The sequence below is a fragment of the Pecten maximus genome, chromosome 9 (assembly GCF_902652985.1).
Source record: "Pecten maximus chromosome 9, xPecMax1.1, whole genome shotgun sequence".
NCBI lineage: Eukaryota > Metazoa > Mollusca > Bivalvia > Pectinida > Pectinidae > Pecten > Pecten maximus.
The window spans coordinates 23599194-23622569 of NC_047023.1; the positions used below are offsets into that span (position 1 = coordinate 23599194).

The window sequence follows — 23376 nt, forward strand, 5'->3', positions numbered from 1 at the left end:
GCACTGGAATTTTCCCCGGAACCTAGCCAGAAATATCCGCAGCTTATACCGCACAACAATCACACAGACATTTCGCTTATTTAATTTGCTCAAGAGATAATGGCCGACAGGTGGTGGCCATCTTTGATTTATATATTTGAAGTTTAGTGCATGTATCACTCTTTCTTGAGAAGTACTGGAAAGATATTTCTAAAACTTCATATGTAGGTTCACTTGGTCCCTAGTCGGGCCAATTCAATTTTAAGTCTGCTCAAGAAAACAAAATGGCCGACAGGTGACCATCTTGGATTATGACAGTTGATTTTTTTTTCTCTATTTCTTGAGACGCACTGGAAGGATAGATATTAAACTTGGTTTTGAGTCTGGTCGGGAAAACACAATGGCCGACAGGTGGCCTTCTCTGATTTTGACAGTTGAAGTTTGTTATCGCTATTCTTCGAATACTGAAAGGATTTTTCTCAGATTACATTGTTAGGTGGCACTTACTTTTAAATTATTAACAGGCAAAACGGGAAAGTGGAGAAAATATAATTTTTACATAGATCCAATAATATAGCATACAATGGTAGGCACCAAGATGTATCTGAGATCTCCTGTTTTCCCCACAGCAGAACAAAATGACATCTAGTAGTCAGATATCAACAGTAATACTACAAAACTTGCAACTGTACACGTTTCCAACTTGCTTATCTCTACAAAATTACTGAAACAGACATACTAGCCATACCAGCCGCCTTAGTTGCAGTTCGACACTTAGCTACCATATTAGTTGTGTGCAACCTGAAGTAGCATAAAATGTAGTTAACTCCCTTCACATCGTCACGTGGTCTTTTTGCGGCCATATTTTCTTCCTCGTCGGTCGCGAGCAACAAAACTGGACCAAATTGTAACGTCATACAAGAGTAATCCTCATCAACAATGTCACAAAAAGGGAACAGAAATGAAGCAGGGTAAATGAACGTTGTATTGATATGTGTTTTTGTGCACTTCAACGATGCAGCTTGAAATAATGTTCATAACATTTCGCTGTAATCTTGGTAATTTAGAACGTAAACAGACGCCACACGGGTTAGTACACGATGATAATGTATCGAGTTAGAATTCAACTCTTTGCTGGCCGTAAGAAATATATATTGTTATTTATGGCTTGTGTATCTTATATATAAATGAAATAAATTAACGAAGTAGTCCAAGGGTAAACTGAAACGGACACTCTCGACAACCCGAGCGTATGCGATAGTAATTACTACCTAAAGTATTCATTAGCATACTAAGACATTAATTCAAAGCTGTGAAAAAAAAGGAACAAAACGCGAAGCAATGCCAATTTGATAGACAAGCCAGGTCATGAATGTTATTGAATAACAGAACTTCTATGTATTTATAGTCAATTAAATCAATAATCTACTATCCACCTTGGAACGGGTTGTGTAGATTCGAGAAAAAACCACAGGCGTCTGAAATTCTGACAGTAAACTGAGATATAATACCATATAAAAAATAAGAGTATCTATCTTTTTTTTATAGTAGATACTCTTATTTTTTATATGGTATATTATATCTCAGTTTACTGTCAGAACTTCAGACGCCTATGAAAAAACACACAAATCGGGACCGCACAAATCATGGCAATCTCGAAATTCTCCAACTAACATAACACAAATTTCAAAATTTTGGACAGCTCTACATTAAAGTTGCAAAACAAAATTAATGAAGAAAAAAAGGTTTACGTGGTAGTAATGTTGCATAATTTGTTACATTTTGCATTGGGATTATATATAGTACAGTGTGCAGACACCTCTTCATGATCAGGCAAAAGTGAAATTCCTGTTATAGTACTGAGATAGAAACGTGACCTTATACTCTTTACTTTTACTTAATTATGTGCTGGGTTGTGTGATGGTGTATGTTTCTGCTATATATACAGGACATCCAGTTGACCCTTGGATTTTAGCAATTTCAGAAATCAAATAACTGTTTCTCAGCAAGATGAAGGATCAAAACATATGTCAAATAGACATGCCCCTTTAATCCAAAGAGACAGATATAATTTTGGGGAGTTAAAAACATACTCTCAAGGGTCTAATGGATGACCTGATATATGTGTAGTGTACTTTTTATTTATCTGTTACCATAATGCATTTGCATGTTTTGTAGGAAGCTGTTCATCGGAGGACTCAGTTGGGACACAGATCAAGGTAAAAATACCAATAGATTAGAAAAGGTCCCTATCAAAAAGTGCTGACTGTCAAAATTTTTGCACTGGAGGAATATGTCTCAGTTCCAATTTGATCTTGTGTGGCATATGAATGAGGAAACCACATTTGTGTACTTATGCTTGATATCGGGTGAACTAGAGATAACAAATAAGATGTATGCATTTCATAGCCAGTTGAATTGTATCACTTGTTTTTGTTTCAACAAGACGACAGGTAGAAGGTCAGTGATTTTGTCTTGACATATTCCCGTGTAAACATGAAGTAGATAGTTGTACCTAGAATTAAGCCTAGGATTTTGAAGGTGTCTTTTGTGTGAAATAATGTATTTTGCAACCAAAAATATGATGTTTTCACTTATTCAGACACCCTGCTGACACACTTCAGCCAATATGGTGAAGTGATAGACTGTGTGGTGATGAAAAATCAGACCACTGGCAAGTCCAGGGGTTTTGGCTTTGTCACCTTCAAAGACCCTGTGTGTGTCGAGACGGTTTTGTCGGTAGAGTATCACCAGATTGATGGAAGACGGGTGAGTATAGAACTTACTTAAGTTGTCATTCAGAGCAGTGAGATATTTTTTTCTCCATTTTATCTTGATTTTAAGGCTATCTGCCCGTTGTGAAGCTGAAAGACAAGTTCAGTTGTATACTTTATTATAGACTAGTCATTATAAGCACTGTATTGTTGATAATGTAAGCATGATGTGTAGAAAGTAAAACTTGTGTGTCTGTTGTTGCTGACATCTACCCAAGACAGATGTATTGGATTTGTTTTCTTTCCTCTTTTCAGGTGGATGCTAAAGCCTGCAATCCAAAGGGAACAAATAAACCAGTAAGATAGTTTCTTCCTCCAAACATATTTTTTCTGTTTCTTCTTCCAAACATATTGTTTTCTGTTTCAATTTATATTGTAAATGCCCCTCCTTTCTAAACTCATAAATGCCTGCAATCCTCATCCTTTCCATCCTGAAATCATAAGCAAGCTTATTTTGTGTTGAAAAAGGAAATAGATATTAATTTTGGTAATATTTTTTCATTGTTATACATTTTAACACTTCATTTTATTAAGGTCTTAAAAAACATTGAAACTTATATCCTATGATTTGTTTCTTTGTAGGGTGGAGGTCCACGAGAGGATGGAGGAGGAGGTGGTGGTGGTGGTGGTGGTGGTCGTGGTGGTGGTGGAGGCCCACGAGGAGGTGGAGGACCAGACCCAGATAAAAACAGGAAAATATTCATGGGAGGACTGCCAAATGTGGATGAAAACTTTTTGAAAGAATTCTTCGGCAAATATGGAAAAGTATGTTAATATTCACACTTTTTTATATCCTCACACAATGTATATGATTATATTTGAACAATCCTAGAGTCACTGCCTGTCAGATCTGCTGTTTAATTCTTCTCTTTACCTACTGCACTTGTAAAAGATTTCCTGATCATGAGTTAAAAAAAAGTTCAGGAAACTGTTATTATGCCCCTATGCAATTTATGTGTTGGCATACTTCCATCTGTCCATTGCTGCAATATAGGTTGAATTTTGTAGTAAGTACTTTGAGACCATTTGTTTGTAGGGTCTTAATTAGAATAGGCACTCATGTTACAGTCGAATCTGTATTAAGCGACCACTCAAGGGAAGTTGAAAAACGGTCTCTTAATGGAGAGTGGTCTCTTAATAGAGATGGTATCTTAAATTTAATAAATGTTCATAAGCTTTTTATTCGCTTTATAAATTGGCAATAATGATTTATAATATATATCAAAAAAATGAACCACCACTTTGAAAAAAACAAAACAATTTTTTTTTTTTTTTTTTTGTGTATTTTTTTTTTAATAATTATTACTGTGCTCATTTTTCACCACTATATGTATTTTTTGAAATTCTTTCAGCATAGCAAAATACATCGATTTAACATGAGAAATATATTTCATTGGTTAATTAGATTACTTTCAAATTATTTATATATTTTTTTTTAATTCCTGAAATCTTGGTCCGGATTTCCGCTCCGATTATTATTTACGTTCCTGCATTTCCTACTTTAAAAACGGCGACTTTTTCACTGGCAAATATCTGTTTTAATGTCTCAAAAAAGATAACAAATCACGATTTAACAATAAGTTAACTGTTTATGCATTCCTTCATTGTTATATTTCGCATGCAAATTGATATCGTATATAAAACGTCTGAAAATCGTCAGAATTCCAGACGGTCACTTCGCCTCATCTCCTGTCCTTTTGCACGAAAAGTAAAAATACTTGGGTGTTATTAAGGCGAAAATGGTTATGTAAGGCATTTTGGAGACTTCTGGTCGCTTATTGGAGAGTTATTTTTATCACGGGAACGAAAAATTGTGGTCGCTGGTCGCGTAAAGAGAGGGTCGCTTAATAGAGTTAAAATATATAGCGAAAACGCTCGGGAGGAATTGAAATGGTCGCTTAGAACAGAGGGTCGCTAAATAGAGATGGTCGTTTGGACAGATTCGACTGTATTTTCATGATGTTTAGATTTAACTTGCAGTTATTTATTAAAGGTTATTGGAAGATCAAGAGTAACTTGAGTACTTTTCTGTTGGATAATGTGTAAACCTGATAGTCATCACCATCAGTAAGGCTTATTATATCTCTTTGGAGGTATTAAGGTCTCTAGACAGTAGGCATTTTTAACTTAATTTGCTTTTGTCTTCCATACAGGTGCAAGATGTTACCATAATGTATGATCAAGTTCAACAGAAATCACGAGGTATGTATATCAAAGGATAGAATTAAGAGATTGTATTAAATTTGAAGTCATATTTCAGCTTTCTTGGCAGCTCAGTTTAATTAGTAAAAGATCTTATTCAAAATGTGTATTGAATCAATAAAGATTTTTTTGGTATATTTGCATATTTCATTCAAACTCAAAGTTTCTGAGCTGTGAAGAAAAACTTATGATAAAAAATAAGTAGTAATTTCATGTTAGACATTTGGTAGTTATATTGACTAAGTTCTCAAAGAGAACCCTACATACAACATTAGTTTAGATTTATATTAAATGTTTCAAGACAAAAAACAGTGTCCTTTATTTCACGTTTGATCAGAATAATGTATCCTGTATTTCAATTCAGAATTATTAACAGAGGCTTAGAATATGGTTGTCCAACCACTTTTCAACTTTATGTAGGCCTCTATGGCTCTTATAGGAAAATTCCTCCTTAACAGATCTCTAGCTTGTTTCTCCTCTTTATTTTTATAATAAAGAAAATTCCGGGTTGTAGGCCCTTTTAGGTAATCAGAACATTTTAGAAATATTTTCAGTAATGCTGTAAAACAAGTATCATGATCAAAAAGGGCCCTGAATCCCAGTTGTTGTTTTTGTATAAAGGAAAGCTGTATTTTACATGTATGTAAGGCAATGATAGATGGGCAGGCAACTCCAAATTAAAAAAAAAGATGCCTTAGTCTTGTCTTCGTTAAAGCATTAAGTGCTGGGACACTCTTTATTAAATGAAATGTTCAGCCCACTGCAATTTGAAATTAGAGGTAATCATTCTTAATTCTATAAGGTAAGTCCTGAATTATAAAGTTTATCTTTTGATCATGATTTGATAGTAAATAATTAATTTGATGATATATTTTATGCTGACAGAAATCATTTTATTTTAATAAGAATATTACCTGTGATAGATAATATAAGCTCAAAATGATTTATGCAATATTGATATTTACAGCTTTAAGTTAACTGTTCTAAATCAAAATATGAACTGTTTGTTTCAAGTTTAATCTCACCTACTTAATCCACATCCCCAGCATTATCTAAGTGTCACATTGTTATATAATTCTACACTCCAAAAGTGGACCAGTATTTTGATTACCTTCTGCAAACAAGTATTGATCTGGTAGTAAGGCTGCAAAGTTAATATTTCTTGTAAATGTTTACTGTGTACACAGGCAGAAATGTAAATCTGTACATAAAATGATCATACCAACTACCCATCATATTGGGACAGTTGAGAACATACAGGATTTGATAAGAAAAAAATTCTAGCCAGGGACACAATCAGTGTTTGATTAATTCATCATCGAATGTAGTTATTTGATTAAACCTGATTTTGTCCGATTTAAAAAAAAGTTTGAAGAAATATATTGTTTCAACTTTCTTTGATCCACTCAATTTTTGACCGCAAGGTAAAAGTTGATTTGATTGTTGTTTCATATCGAAACATTTCCGAATCAGCTGCTTTTGTAATCCTTATCTTCTTCAGAAGTAGCTGAAGATGATCAACATTGGCAATAAAGATCAGTTTCCATCAATGGTGCCATTTTGCTTTTGAAGATCAGGTTTATCACATATTTTGCTTTTGTTTTGATTGTGTATACTCCTGAGAGTATCAAAAATAATATTGAAACATCCAATTGAAGGCCTTCTTCTATATATAAGTTTGGGGCTTGTATAGCAACAAACACTTGTTAGCTTACTTCTCTGGTACTGATCAAAACATATGTACAGGTAAAATAAAAATTTAAAAGAAGCAATCTGAAGATTGATTAAGAACAGACAAGTAATAATTTTTACCAGTACACATTTACCAGATATGTAAGCAAATATCTCTCTGCTACTAAACAGTTCTGTGTACACATTCAGCCTTACTGACCATGGTCAAATAGTTATGTATAATAGCTGTAAAAATGAATTTATCTTGAAACAGACATCATATTTTACCTTGCAAAACACATTTTATTCTGTAACTTATATGTTTAAGGGGAGATAGTTAAACATATTATTCCAAATCTATTCATGAGCAATGTAATGTTATACATGTACTTATGTGATGGAGTAATATTCCTGGCAGATGTTGACATTCTATAAGACTTTAAACACATTTGCATCTGAGTGCGAGTCTTTAATACAGTATTGTGACTTTTGCTGTAGTTTATACTAGTTTTAGATCACACTAGGTGTTTTTTTGTTTGGTATTAATATTACAGAAAAAGGTTAAGATTTTTGTCGAGTCACCAGTTTCAATGTTTCAAGTAAATATAAGAATATCATTAGTAATTATATAGTTGTCTGTGAAAAATGCTTATATTTGATGGAGAGAGAAAATCAGTTTCAAGATTGATATGTTTGAATTGCTAATCTTTTGATTTTTTCGTAAAATGAAATTGCATGGTGTGATATTTAATTATCATGTTATATGATTACCAGAAGTCAATCATGATATTTGAAATACAATGAAATTTTTTTAAAGATACGTAATTTTTCCAGCATGGTGTGGATTTTTCACTTGTAATTTACATACGTCTTTATCATGCAGCTTACAACAATACTTTTAAGTTATGTAGTTAGATTTAAGTATTTACTTAGAGTACCATTTACAATGGATACTCTTTCAGTTTCATTATTTATGTGCTGTAGATATGCAGTCCAAGGATCACACTGGAACTCTTGGAGTTATTTCCACCTTTTCTATGTATTTGATATTTATTAAGGAAATGTAGAATATCCTTCCGTGGGATAACTCATTTCACATTATTTGTAGTTAGTATCAGAGTTCAGAAACATATATATTTTAATAATAAATTAATGTGTGATTGGAGAACATCACTATGTATCTTGTATATTGTTAGTCTCTTTTAAGGTCGACTTTTACAGGGTACAGTTTTTGTTACAATTGGTTACTCTGTAGCAAAACTGATATTGGAGATGGTTTAAGATCATTTACTTCTACATTTTTGAAGATTTTTTTTTTTTATTACATATCACTTTATTTGTTACCTAAATTCAAGCATTTTAACAGTTATGTGTGGATACTTTTTGAGCTGAAACATTAATTGGCTAATATTTTAACAATTTTATTGCATATTTTGATGAAAAAAAATTGCTTTGATGGAATTATTGTAGAATTAGGAGATTTAAGTCATTAACATATAGTTTAAGATGTTACTAAGGCTGTAAATTTGATTTACAAATTAAATGTGTGTATGTGTGTGTGACTTGTAGTTAAATTTGATCCTGCATTAATTAGATTTTTGCCTATATGATCATCCTTCTGCCAGGAATATTGATTGAATTATGTGTTCAATTAGATCTATATAAGATTCTTAATATATAGTGCTTACTAGGTATTTAATATATTATTGATTTTGTTGTTGCCATGTGTTGATGTTGATAATTAATTACATATATTTTTTTCACCTTTACCATGTTGCTGCAATAGTGCTATTTTCTGTACTTGGTTAATTAGGATTTGGGTTTTTGACATTCGAGAGCGAAGACAGTGTAGTAGGCGTGTGTGGAGAACAGTTTGTCAACATCAGTGGCAAGAAGGTTATTAGTATACACAACTCATTCTAGATATGACAAGAAGAAACAGAGTTATCTCCCCTCAATATATTTCATGCCAAATTAATTTTTGTATCAATGATCATGATCATAACCAGTCAAATTGAGAGTACCGACCCCCCAAAAAATCCAAATGAGATCGTTAAACTTTATTTTCTGTTAAAAAAAATATGAATTGCACGAAAAAAATTAACTTGGTTTGTAAAACAAAGTGAAGGGAGATAGCTCCATACACTGGAGTATTCAGGTAATATCATGTTGAGACTTATTTCTATTTGCCAGATTTTGATTGATGACAGTTTTACCTGGTCTGTAGAACAATGGCTGCAGTAACTTATGTCCATCCTCTTCCCTCACGGTTTTATTTAGTCTTGGAGAATCAGTTAAAATCTATATAATAAACTAGTTCTCTGTAAGAGTATGCAAAATGCACTGTAAAACTGCTAACAGACATAAGATTTACTATTTGCAGTTTCCTATCATTTAAAAAAAAGGATATTTTTTAAAAGATGGCTCAACCTCAGTGTTTCCATATGATTTGAATGTTTACTAAGTATTTATTCCACTTGTAGTACAACTACTAATGTTAACATACATGTAGTTTGTAATATTCAGTGCAAAAATGTTTAAACATCTTTGCTGTTGGCAGTGTTGCAGAGTTTTATCAACAACTTTTAACAATTTATACATTGTTGAAAATATAGTAAAACCTACTAGATACAAGCTTGCTTAAAACCTATAAGCTGTCTGTAATGTTATAGCTAGAACATTTTATCAACAGGTCTAGGGAGAATTGAGGATTTGATGCTGCATGTAACACAGTAATAGCAAGTCGCTGAAGTACTGTGTCAACGGCAATAAAGATCAGTTAATGCAGGTTAACAAGAATTCAGGAATTATTAGTTTTACCATAACCCTATATGAAAAATTCTTTTCAAGGGGCACAAGAATCAAATTTCTGCTGCAGAGATGATTTTTGAGACAAGGAAAATTATGAATAAATTTCATCTTTGCATTTAACTTTGAAAGCACCAGCTCCGTAGTCAAAATTTGTGGGGGGAAAAGAAGATTTTATTTCTTTGTCAAAGATATGGAAGTCCCTTGAAAATCATGGCTAATCAGCTGCAAAACACAGGTTATTGTGCTGATTTTAAGTGGTGTCTTAACATCTCTGAATAAATTTATTTTTTGCTACTTTCAAGTAAAGAATAAAGTAATCCTGTTTGCTTAGGACCGTTGATAAAATCATGAAAGTTTGAATAAAATGAAAAAAAAACCAATCTTGACATTTGTATTAAGAATAATTATGTCTGTAGCTATATATAGATGTTGATGCAACTTAGACATCTAAAGCTGAATTATCAAAAATTACCTTTTATTCCTTGCATTTAGTTAAGTTGGAATAGCTAGGTACTGTGTATATAGTTGTGATACGTGAGATCAACCAGACATATATATGTGTGTGTAGTTAAACATCACCACCTAGATGTTTACATGTGTAGTTCACTGGTCACCAAGTACTAATCCATTGTTCTGTATATCACTGTGTGTGGCTATCTGCAGAGTGAGGACATTCTAAAGGCTATCCTTACTGATCCAATCTGTGGGTGTTGGTACAGGACTTCTATAAATTATTACATACTCGACAGTATATGTCCTTGTGTCTCTTGCAAGGATTTTATAAAATGTAATCAATATGTACTAAAATTAATAATTCAACATGCAATAAAGATTAGCTTCTGATCGATATATATACAGATATTTAATTATTAGATTACTAGGTTACGTGTACTATGTAATGCCATCTTATTACACATTTTTTTTATCACTAACTGGGCATTCTAGACATGTTGCTGGTAAAACGTTCAATTTCTTAAGGTCCATCATGATTATGGTAATTTTAATTATTGATATCATTTGTTTTTTTTTTTTTGGGGGGGGGGGGGGGGGGGGGGGGGTGTCTTTTTTTGTTTGTAATTTTAATACTGGAAAATAAAATTCCAGTACCAATTGTGTGTAAGGAAATTTAAGATGAAATTTAGAGTTCCTGATAAAATTTTGTGAACAGTATATTGTCACTTTCAAAAAAAAAAAAAAAAATTACTTGGTATGTAGATATCACAAGACGATCTTAAGTCCAACATTAGAATGTTATACAAGGACAGTAGCATTTACCTTTGGACATGGTTATTTATGGTTTATCACCATGGTTAGTTTGTTGAATTGGTTGATTTTTATCACGTTGACTAACACCATTTGAATTTTTATTAGAATTATTAACAGTTTTCTTTTTCCATGTCCATGGTTTGTGTCTTTACTGCTTACTTAATTGTATCGCACAACTTAAGCACAGTTGGGACAATGATTTCGTAAAATTACTGCATGCATTCTTTTGATATGGGCTTCACAAGAATATGAAATAAAATTTTGACATTAGACTAGATAAGCCTAGGTTTGTTATTTTATAAAATCTGATAGTATAGATCTGTTGTTTGTAAGAATCGGGTACAACAATATGCCTGTTATATATATATATATGATCTTTTTTTCGTAAGAATCTGATAAGAATAGTTAATTGTTTAGTAAGACTGAAGACCCTAGGCTTGTTATTTATATGAATATGAAAGTTAGACTTAAAAAAATTGGAAACTGCTAGATAATGATATAACGATAACATTCATGAAGTTTTAGATTTCATTTTCTTTACAAAATTAAGATATGGATATTTGTGTTGTACTGAAGTCTTTTTACTTTAGGACGGTGGTGATTTAACAAATCATGAGATAGTTTTAATGATAATACAACCTCGCCAACACTCCTGTATTAAACTGGGACAGAATAAAGAATATAGCTGTACCACATGTACATCGGTATTGTTTAATTTACTGTCAGGTTGTCTGGCTTAGGGGAGGAAGAGGATGGACATATCTGTTGGAATGTCAAACAGGTGGTCTTTACACATGATATAAACATTGGGAGAAAACTGCATGACAATATTTTAAACATTGAGAAAACTGATGATTCTTTAATGAAAATTTGAACTTACCTGCTTGACATTTTGAAGAAAGCTTTAATATTTGCATGTATATCCTTTCTAATGTGTATAATTGGTCTAAATTAATGTGGTGTAGTACTGGTAAGAGTAAGATCCCTGTATTAGCCTATATCATAAGTACGTATTTAGCCTTATTGGCAAATTTTTTGTTGTCACTTAAACATATTAAGAGTAATTAAACTAAAGCAAAAAAATCATTACCAGCTATAATTAAATTTAATTGCAACAGTATACTGGTAATGATTTGATTTAAGATTTAAGATTTAAATTTAAGTTTTAATGATAACATCCTGTAGTAATAGTGTAAGATAAGTCTGAGAGATTCCTCTCTCTGGACGCTTTATACCACTATAAGGTATGAAGTTATTGTAGAGATATATAGATTAGTATATCTAAATAACTTATGACTGCCGTGTCATGTTGGCAGCAAGTACATTGTGTTTTATTTCTGTAGGTTGAGGTTAAAAGAGCCCAGCCCAGAGATGGGAGGGGTGGAGGTCAGGGAGGAGGTGATAGGGGTATGGGTGGTGGCCATATGCATCGAGGACCAATGATGGGACAGGGCATGAACTCTCCACCAGAAGGGGACTGGGGTCCTGCAGGGGGCAACTGGAACCCCAATGGTGGTGGACCTAGACCAGGACCCGGTGGACCAGGTGGGCCGGGAGGACCAGGCGGATTCCCAGACCATTTCCAACAAGGAGGATACCAGCAAGGATTTCCACCTCAACCCCCACAGCAGCAGTCACCACCGCAGGGATTCAACCAGAACTACCCACCCAACTCTTACCAACAGCCACAACCACCACAAGGACAGCCCCAGCCACCCCAGCAACCAGGCTTCCAGCAGGGAGGCTGGGGACAACAACCAGGGGCATCACCAGGGCAACAGGGTAGGTTTCTCCATCTTAGAAATTGTAGCAGTATGGCATATAACAAGTGTTTTATCCACAGTTGTCTTTTATTAAATTTCCTCACATTCTGATGTGTAGTTTTATGTTTCCGTGTTGAAACGGACTTAATGATAATTGTCTGTTTACTCGAAAATTACTAACAATTGTGGTTTAACATTATCACATTACACAGTGGATATTTTACAATATTCATGTATTTGTAGTTTTGTCATGATCACGTGAAATACATTGGTGTAAGATCAGATATTTCCAATATACCTCAGGGAATACATTGCTGTAAGACTGAAAATTTTACAGTAAAACTCTGATTGTGTTACATACAATGAATTGCTGTAAGACAGACAAACTTAACAGGAAAACTTTGGTTGTGTTACATACATTACATTGCTGTTACATAGAAAATTTAACAGGAAAACTCTGGTGGTGTTACATACATTACATTGCGCTAAGACTGAAAGCTTTTACAGTAAAGATCTGGTGGTGTTACATATAATGTATTGTCAAACATGTACATTAGATGTGTTACATACAATACATAGCTATAAGACGACGAATGTTTTACCTTAGATATTTTACAGTATAACTCAGTTTTTGCTACATGCAATTACATTGCTTTAAGGTGGAATTTTGACTGTATGACTAGTTTTGTCGCATACAAACATCGCTTTATCCTGTATAACTGGTTTTGTTATTTGCCATACATCGCTGTAAGACTGGATATTTGACTATGACTGGTTTTGTCACATACAAACATCGCTGTATCCTGTATAACTGGTTTTGTTACATGCCATACATCGCTGTAAGATCGTGATATTTTACAGGTGCCTGGCCCCCACCAGCACCGACCCAGCCCAGCTCACCTCAGGGTCCTCCTCCCCCTCCCACGCAGGTCCCTGCCCAGGCCCCTCTGCCCAACCCTGTTGGTATGTCTATAGTTGCCTGTGTATATAGCTGCATTCTACTAGCATGTTTTTCAACTCTTGGGGGTTTGTAGGTATTGAGTTCAGGTTTAATAAGCTAGCAATAAAAATATCCAGTATCTGCTGTGTGGCTATTTGATCAAATGATAGCTTTTAACTTTTCAACATTGAATGTAATTTATCGTTAGATGCCAAAATATTAGATAGCTATAGCTAACAAAACAGTGCTTGTCAGGAAATGTTACCCATGTTTAGAGTGACAGCAGAACTTTAGTAGAAAATCATTAAATGCATGTTTTTAGATATTTGTCTAACAAATTAATTGACTCTTCCTCATGGAAGAGATAGAGGGATCTACCTGAATGGCTCCATTACATCCTTGCTTTACTTGCTGATTGTCATGAAACTTCATACACTTGTTTTCAACCATCATCTCTTGTATGAGTTTGTATATCAACCACTTGTGGAGTTGAAATCAATGTCACCATTACTATAAATAGAACTTTGTATATCCTCACTCTGCTGACTTAAATGAAATCTAAACTGTTTCTGGCACCATGCTGTCTTGGTGAACGTCAAATGAAATTCTTACTTCAAACTTATGTTAGATTGTCGAAGTAGGTCAAAATCTTCTTAAAAAATGTCCCCTAAATGCTCCATTTAGGTTGTAGAGGTGTAGCTGTAGTAAGATGGCTCTCCAAAGAGACACTGTTCAGCAGGACAAAAAATAGAATAACTTGGATTTCATGTTTGGCTATTCAATTAAAGATGTACATATTTGTACAGAGAACATTTGGTAACATTGGAAAATAATAAGCAGCCATGGGATATTGTAATTCTGTATATTTTAAGAGGTGGGGTATGTTCTATTTACAAGTAGATTTTAAACACTTCTTGAGAACTGTGTCCTTTGCTGTTGTGTTTATTTTGTTTCTTGTCATGTGCATGCTTTTTACACTGTCTTTGTTCTGGGTTGATGAATATTGTCACCATTGTTTCTTAGCATAAGCTGAAGGTAAACCTGTGAACATTGTGCTCATTATGATATCTCTGCTCCTTTAAGTCTTTTGTAAAACTGTGTGGAGATAACATTTCTGTGGTCAAATGTTATGATGCTGGTCCTCGATTTACAGTCTTAGTCCTTGAGGGAAAAACCAGGTAGTACACAAAGGTTAAGACTGTCCAAGTACTCAATTATAGAAAAGCAGTGTATTCCCACAAAAGTTACTGTTTAAGTAATTTTATTAGAGAGAAATAATGTATTCCCACAAAGGTTACTGTTTAAGTAATTTCATTAGAGAGAAATAATGTATTCCCACAAAAGATAATGTCCCAAGTATTTTCATTAGAGAAAAATAATTTATTCCAATCAACTTTTTTTTATTTGAGTGTTGCTCCCTCCACTCACAGTTTGCCCCCTAGGCACCAGTACTCATATGACTTTGGCTGTTACTTAATCTCCAACCAAACAAAACATACAATACCTATCTCCCTCCCCTATGAAATTGTACACTTGCATTTGTTGTTTCCTAGTAAAATCACAGTCAATATACATCTCAAATTTATTAATATTGGGATATAAAAACTATTCCATTCTCATCCACCTGTACTTATTATTGGGTACCAAATGTAGGGTGGTAGGGCTAACCCTAGACATTCTGTTGCAACGTTTTAGGAAATGGCATTTGAGAAGATAGAATGATGTGTTTAGTTGAAATTTTGCTTTGCACTCTGTTGTTGCTGATGCTGATGTTTAATTTATGGTCAGAATAAGTAGAAAACTAGAGAAATGCTCTGGTTAGATTGTAATCCTATAAAGCTTTCACAATTTGTTTTTGTATGGCCTGTGTTGTTTTGGATATTGTTTATCAATCACTTTGCTGTGCTGTGTACAATTACTAGTATACACACTTTTTTTCGATAATGCACTTTTATGACTTAGATATTAATATTTAATGATATTTCATATTTTTTCTCAGTTAATGTAATGTATTCTATCCATTTATTGTAAAGAAATACTCTGAAGTAAAACTCCTTTGTGGTTATTAGATGTAGTGTACTCTTTATCTTACATGTACATGTTGAACCTTGTCACTCAAGGCTAAAAATCAAAACAAAAAAAGTTTAAATGCAGGAAAAATGTAACTGTTTAATGTCAAGCCATAAACAAATCATCAAGCCATAGCCTCGTTATATGCGAATGACAAGTATAGTTAATGACAGACCAAACAATGTTTTATTTTAACACAACTCCTTTTCATAACTACCTTGTCTTTAACATTGCAGCATATGGAGGACAACCCCAGCAAGCTTACGGACAGCAGGCAGCAGCTAACAGCTATGGTGGACAATGGGGATCAATGCCCCCGGCCACCCAAGCCCAGACTCCAGCTGTGCCACAGCCCCCCTCACAGGCCGGCTATGGAACCTACGGACAACCTCCTGCTGCTCCAGGCGCACAGCCTTACGGTAAATTACCTCCTCAATCCCATAGTCTGATGATCACTGTCGCTCCTTCGCAACCATTTAGTGACTACAGTGAGTTATAGGCACAACCTAATTCTCACAAGTTTGATGTAGTTAGAGTGGTGGAAGCACAGGCAGCCCAAATTTATACTTTCCTGATTAGGCGTGAAAGATTGGCAAAAGTCTCATCTAGGCAGATTTTAACAGCATCGTTTTAGGGGGAGAGTGGATTTTACACTATAAACCAATATGTACATATCTTAAAATGCTTATATCCCAAACTGGCAATGAAATTTTAAGTGGATAGGAAAAAGGGCAATTATCCTGTAGCTACATCTGTTTGTTTGTTTTACAGCAAATCCTGAAATGAGTATTGAAGTATCAATGACACAGAAACAGACTTTATTATCTATAGAGGTAGACTGAAATACAACATTCCTGGTCAACATATAGCTTCTCAATCCTTATGTTTCATTATAGATCCTAGTCAGCCTGGACAGCCCACACCTAATGCTACCCCAGCCTATGCTGGTTACAGTCCCTACGGAACCCCTCAGGCCCCAGCAGGTGTACCAGACCCTTACGCACAGCCAGCCCCAGCTGGAGTTCCTGCACAACCAGGAGCAGCTCCAGGTACATATTACTAGTGTGCATATCATACGTTGTGGTTTTAAGGCCATTGAGCATTGTCTCAGCAGTCAGTCATTAGAAAATTTGGGTGAATTTGACTGACATTTAAGTTAAATTGAGCTTGTATCAGTTGGGTTGAGTAAGAGTTGCTTTTCTGTAATTAGTAGTCCTGATAGGGAACCAGGGGACTATTGTTTTGCGAAATGTCTGTTAGTCATCGCTTCCTTTATCTTGTCCAGGCTCTATCTCCTATATTTTGTGTCACTGGAACTTTATACTTTGGGCATGGGTTCACCTTGATAGGTCTATTGCCTACACAACTTTTTACTTACTGAAACTCATTCTCAGGGAATGGGTTAACCTTGTTTAGGCAGTGTGTCAAAAAGTAGGTCACTCTGACATTGCATTTTGACCTTTGACCTACATAAAACAAAAAGTTTGTCTGGACTCTATCTCCTACTGTAGGTCATATTGCAGGAACTTCATACTACTCCTTGTTGACATGGTGCGTCGTGTATCAAAAGTAGGTCACTGTGACCTATGTTTTTACCTTTGAGCCATGAACTTTCTTGTTTCTATTACCTTGGGCAGCTGTTTTCCTCATCTCACTCTAGGGTTAAAACTGGGAAATTCTCTGTTCAGGACAATTGTATGAAGTCACATCAACAATTCATGCATTGAAGCAATATTTATGAGAGGGTCAAGAGAAAATGATAATTTATCACCTTTGGGGGTGTGATGGGATGTCAACAAATGCCAACCCTGAGATTTTTCATCTGCCAAACACTATTTAGTTAAGAATCTTTCCTTTGTCTCATCTGGGCCCAAATGGGGGTGATTTATTGTGTATGGGTAGACAATTTATTGCAGCAGTTTAAGTGAAAATATACACAACAGAAGTGGGGATAACTTATTGAGTTCTGCTAGTTTTGATATTACTGTTGCAAACAAATTAGATATTGGAGATTTGTACTATCATTCTGTCAAAACTGTAGAAAGTATACATGCATGTTCTTCATGTCTGAGATAGGATATACAGTCTAACCTTGTTAGCTCAGTCATCAAAGTTATTCTGCAAAGTTACACATGCTTATGTTTTCCATCTTTTAGGAGGTTATGGTGATGCTGCTGGAGGATTTGGAGGTGTGGCACAGCCTGCTGGGAGTTACCAGGGACAAGGCGATGCACAACCTGCCTATGGCTCCCCACCAGCTGCTGGGGGCTACCAGAGAGCAGGAGCCGCCGGGGCTCAAGGCTACCATCCCTACCGTCGTTGATGTCACCACCAAGCCTTACTGTTACCAAATGAATCGGAGACAATCTCACATCACATGTACATTATTCATCAAAGCTGTGTAGAAATTTCTACAAAATGAATTGAAAAGGGTTCATCTCCTCATCAATGCAAGTTACTAGCTGAGTATTCCATCTTGGCTTAATCAAAATATCAGGACCTTTGCCGTGTAGTGGTTTAGGATTGGAACAGGAGTATGTAGGGAACTGTGCATTCCAGCTTTTTTCACATATTTTTTTGTCTCTTATTTTGTTGTCAAAATAAATACTGGTATTAAAACTAAGCTAAAGTGTTTTACTGGTGTATATTTTGTCAATATATTTCACAATCTTGTGCATTTAGTTTGAAATATTTGCTGACAACATTAGACAGAGATATATTGTGCAATGTTTTAATTTGTAGAGACATTGATGCACTTGACTACCTGTGATTAATTTCAGTGTTGTATTTTGATGATTCTTAGTTTTTATCATGTTTTCTTTCAGTTTCTTTTGATTATGAATACATTGTATAAAGATGTCCCGGTGTAGATTATTACATTGAGAAGTCAGAACAGCAAATTTTCTCAGATCTGGTCTGATGGGACACACTCCGGTTACAAATATTATTCAGTACATTCAGAATAGAATACATTTTTATTTAAATACTATTGCAGAGATATTACTTTCATAACAAAGAGCATATATCTATTTAAAGATTTGTTCTGATTTTCCGTGTAGTTTGGTAGAATTGATGGTATTTAACTTATGGCTATTCAAATGTAAAAGATGTTTATTCACGAAAGGTTATTCAAATATGAAAGATGCCTATTCACAGAAGGCAAAAAGCTATTAGCCTTCGTGACAGGGTTTCATGACGTTTTTAACAAACATTGTTTTGTACGGCAGCTGATCTCCATGCATTATTTCATCTTTTAGGGAAAAACATCGTCACTCTCGTTCCTTGTCAAATATTCCCTGTGGTGTTTTGTACACTTGAAGACATGAGAATGAAGTCTGTTAAGAAATCATGTACAGGACATCATTTAATGTTGTTTTAGTTGCTAATCAGTCATGTAGTCAGTTAATTTGAAAAGCTCTTTTCAAATCAGCAGACATGTAATAATGTGAAGGATTACTAGTATTGTACCAATCCGGTATGGACTTTTTCTTGCAGTATTGAAATTCCTTTTTGAGAGTGTATGTCGTTAGTGGTAATGAAAGGTAACACTGTGTGTTGTAGCAAGGTGTCTTATAGTGGAATGTGTGTGGTTACAACATCACTAATGACACAAGTTCACAGAAAAAAAAGTAAATAATAAAAATTGAGATAATATTTTCGGTTTGTTTTATTATTTACATGACATAAATATTTGATATTTACAGCACATATATTAGCACAGTTATAATTGAAATCGGTAATAAAATAGCACAGTAACATTATGGATATGTGTCGCAGTTCATACACGATCTGGAAACGTTGTCCGGAGCTGCATAAGATGTGTGTGGCCCATTGTCTTTGGCCCCCGACACATGTGTAAGTTATCAGTCATTGATGTTTTTAGCGAGAGTCTCTAGCACTTTAGGTATCAATAGCACTACAAGGGAAATCCTGGTGTTGTGTATCTCACACTGCTGTCTCCGCAGCCGCCCTCTTAGTAGATGATGTCATCAAATGCTGTATCTACAAGTAATAGAAAAAATGATAAATTATTATCAATATAATTTAGTACTTATAGTCTATTAAAATTGGCTTGATTTTGTTTTAGAGTTATCTCCCTTCTATATAAATCTAGTTATTGGCAAACTTTGTAGACATTCAAGGAAAAATGAACTTCTTTGTTCTGTATTGTCTTCGCAAATTGAGATGGTACTTTGATTTACAATATTGATATAAACATGTACAGAGAGAGTTGTGCCTACCTTCGTGAAAAGCTTGATGCCGTAACGGTGATGTATGTATTGGTTGGCTCCTCTTTGTATGGTCGTCAGAGACTGGGGTCGAGTCTGTACACATCGCCTGACATAGTCCCAACAGGCTGTCTTCAAATCATCTAATCCAAACTGTCTAGCACCGCACAGTAAGCCTGATAATAAAATAACAAATTTATATATATATATAATGTTGGATCACATAATTATTATAGGGCGTGATAGTACAGTATAAAATATATATAAATGCTTCATTTCGGAGTGGAACATATTTAATTAAAAGATATTGATGTTATCAAAAAGTAGTGTTTCTCACATAGGAGGCGTACCAAACCCACATTTGGTTTAACCGTATTGTCAGAATTATAATCTTAGTTAAAGTTATTAGATGGCTGTACATTGTTCTATAAAAGGAGAAAAATTGGAATGTAAACCAAAACTTACCGGCAACACTTCTGGAGTCTACATCCACAGAACCACAGTGGATGAACTGCACTATCTTGCGGAAGTCCTCGGGCTGGTACTTGTTTACTTCGATGGTCAGACGGGACTGTCGGGTCTTTCTGGACTTCTTGGTTTCCGCCACACCGCGTTCGTTCTTCAAGATCAGCTGGTACATAACTCTGCAACATTACGCAAATCATTTTAGAATAGTCATTTGATGATGCATCAGAAAAAAATGTCGATTATTTCTTAAAAGCAATTATGAGATACGCCTCAGAGACATAGGGCTCTGCTATACTTTGGCGTGTCTAGCAAGTATGGTTAAATCTATGTAGTTAAAACTAAATAACCTTTGCTGTACATTGGCTCGTAAAATATATCAGAAGGCGATGAGTGATTCCTTCTTTTAATATCTACCTATAGGATCCAAGAGTTTCCTACTTTGTGAACGTAGTTAAAACTTAACTTCACTTAATATTAATTCTCTATCTAGATTTTGTTCAATTTACCTGCTTCGAGTTGATAGAATTGCTTTTACTCCATGGACGGGGACTTTGGTTGGTCCTACAAGGAATGTGACGTCACAAAGTTCTGGCATGGACAAGATGTACTTTAGGTGATCACAGAGGGCGCTGGTGTTCTGGTACTTAATGTGGCTACCACTGACATCACATTGTAAGTCCACACCGTCATCGACATCATCGTTGTTGTCATCCTCGTGTTGAGTAGTTGATTCGGAGTCCGATACGTCGGTAGAGTCGTAACCAGACGAGAAACCTGAATAAAATTCTAATTAATTAATAGTAGATCTACATTAAAAGTATGTGAATAAAAATTCAGTTCGTGAATTACAATGTCTTTACGAACGGTAATATTGTTCTTCAAGAAACCAGTTCATTTCCTAAAGTGCGAATGGTAATGTAATTCACTCACTTGTGATATTATCAAATTCGTTGATGTTGCATAAAAATGTTGTGTAATGTAGCATATACCCTTAACTCTTATACTAATCCCAGGACTTGGATGTGGGATAGCATAAAACCTAGCCAAACATAAATCCAAGTGTAATGTGTAAGGTAGCATATACCCTTAACTCTTATTAAAATCATTGGGCTAATGTATAATGAAACAATGTAGCATATACCCTTATTTCTTATTCCTATATTTAAATTATATACATGTACATGGTTAATGCGTAAGGTAACATATAGTATACATAGGTTTATATCTCAATGTGTATTGTATGGACATATGTATTACATACCATGTGTCCATAAACCGAACTCAAATCTTAGTATAATGTAAGGTAGTGTTCTACAGGGAGGTAACTCTAACACAAATCAAATTGTATTGATAGATTTCTGTATAACATGAACAATTATTTTTAATCGATATCTTATTAGGGACTTTGATAATTTGTTCTTGTATTTGTAACTGATCTTGTACATTGATAGCTATATCTAAGTCATTGGAATATTTTGCCCCGCCTCGTGGGATTAGCTTTCGATATAAAAACAAAAATATCATAATTTACCTTCGGACTCGGTCTGATTACTGAGGAGGTCCAGTTGATCATTGTCGACAAGTTTGACTGTAGACTCTGCTCTTTCCATCGTTTAGATATGCGGTTACTTGCTTTGTATTGTAGAATATTGAAAGATGAATTTGATGAATGTGACTGGGCGTTTGCGGTTTTTATACAGATTTTGACAATTAAGGAAAACGGTGACATGGAGTAGATCAGAATTGGTCACCTCCCCTCACTGTCGACGTGACCGCTGTCTCGGACACGTGCAGTCGTCGCGTGACAACTTGACGTGTGTGTTTAACTCCTGTTGATCTGTTTTGATAACGGATACAAAAGTGACCGTGCCAGCTTATGAGTTGTTGACATAGGTTCTGATTGTCTCAGAAAGAGGTAATCTAGTCGGGTATCAGTTCCTTGTAAACAATAAGTTAATTATGTAAACAAACAGGATTTATCTATAGGCCGTCGGAACAGGAAACACCCGCCATGTACCCGTTCTTGCGTTAAAGTTCGATGACGGCATTTCATTACTTTCTATCACGAACACCACGTGTCAGAGTTATTGGAATTTTCACGGTTAGCAAGAAAGAAGAATTGAATATGTATTAATAATCTGAAGATATTCTAAAGGAGAAAATAATGAACCGAAATGGTTCTTAATTTGACGTCAGTCAATATACTTCAAAGTGTGTGTATTCCAATTTTGCTTTCGACACCCCAAACATCTATAATTTATGCACCTCAAAAGACACATGTTCCAAAAGACATATTTAAATGCGAATAATTGATATAACTCTTACCCTCAATAAAACAATTACATATTTACATAGAAAACAAAACCATTACAGTCTGACACCAGTAAAGCCCTCAAACAAGGCGTACGTCAACCAATTAAACGGACACATACAATTAATGGGTTTAAAAAATCAGAATCTAGTTAATTATATTATAGAATTTCAACACATCTTGATTTTTTTTATTGCCAAGTAAAATGCAAAACGATAAAAAATGGTCAACAAATTATATATGTGGTACTCCGAGTGATCGGATGTGCAATAAAGCCGCTCGAGTAACATTAAATGTGACAAAGGACTTGATATTCCTAATACGAAAATGGGCCGCGGTTGGGAATCCTTCACAAACTTTATTCCCCCACGTGGAGACAATTATAGGGACGCTAATTCAGAGAAACTACTAATGCAAGTTAAATTGTCTAACTATTAAAGAATCAGAAATTGTGTCAGGACACTTCACCCATTAAGATATATTTAAACATATATAATTTCATTTATTAATTGAATTAAAAAAAAAAAAATGAGACATATGATTCGACCTTGATTTTGAAAAATTTCTGGCATGAAGTTGTATATTATAATTTAGATTTGATAAGGTTAGTATTCATTTATTTCTTGACCTTTCCGATTAAAATTTCGCGTTTAATTCTATTGCATTTCTTACATTGTCGGGTATGTGTAAACTCAGTCCGCCCGTATAAATGGACGAATTTAATACCCAGGACTCCACTGAGTTAAATCTAGAGAAAATTAAACATTGATATACCGGTAAGTTAAGTTACATTTGTATCCAAATTAGAGCGATTTATGGCATGAATTACCACAGGTAAAAGTATCCATCATATTTAATTACAGGTGATAAACTGATATCAGTCGAGTTACCG

General features: G+C 34.6%; 2 protein-coding genes across 3 annotated transcripts; one reads left to right on the forward strand and one right to left on the reverse strand.

Annotated features, from left to right (window-relative positions):
- The first annotated feature begins 818 nt into the window (after positions 1-818).
- Positions 819-19130, forward strand: LOC117334265 (DAZ-associated protein 1-like). 2 transcript variants are annotated; one of them, XM_033893777.1, is made up of 12 exons: positions 819-950; positions 2158-2198; positions 2582-2748; positions 3009-3050; positions 3336-3518; positions 4907-4955; positions 8440-8522; positions 12047-12485; positions 13328-13429; positions 15713-15895; positions 16373-16525; positions 17633-19130. In XM_033893777.1, exons 1-12 carry the CDS (start codon positions 919-921, stop codon positions 17797-17799), a joined length of 1641 nt encoding a protein of 546 aa, XP_033749668.1. In that variant the 5' UTR covers positions 819-918; the 3' UTR covers positions 17800-19130. The 2 variants fall into 2 exon arrangements, with proteins under 2 accessions (XP_033749668.1, XP_033749669.1); XM_033893778.1 differs by lacking the exon at positions 13328-13429 and having other exon boundaries at positions 820-950.
- LOC117334266 (serine-enriched protein-like) lies at positions 19126-22078 on the reverse strand. The gene is made up of 5 exons (XM_033893779.1): positions 21705-22078; positions 20680-20947; positions 20171-20349; positions 19718-19881; positions 19126-19478 (listed from the first exon to the last, which is right to left on the reverse strand). The coding sequence occupies exons 1-5, from the start codon at positions 21781-21783 to the stop codon at positions 19422-19424; spliced, it is 747 nt and encodes a 248-aa protein (XP_033749670.1). The 5' UTR covers positions 21784-22078; the 3' UTR covers positions 19126-19421.
- Between the last annotated feature and the right edge of the window lie 1298 nt (positions 22079-23376).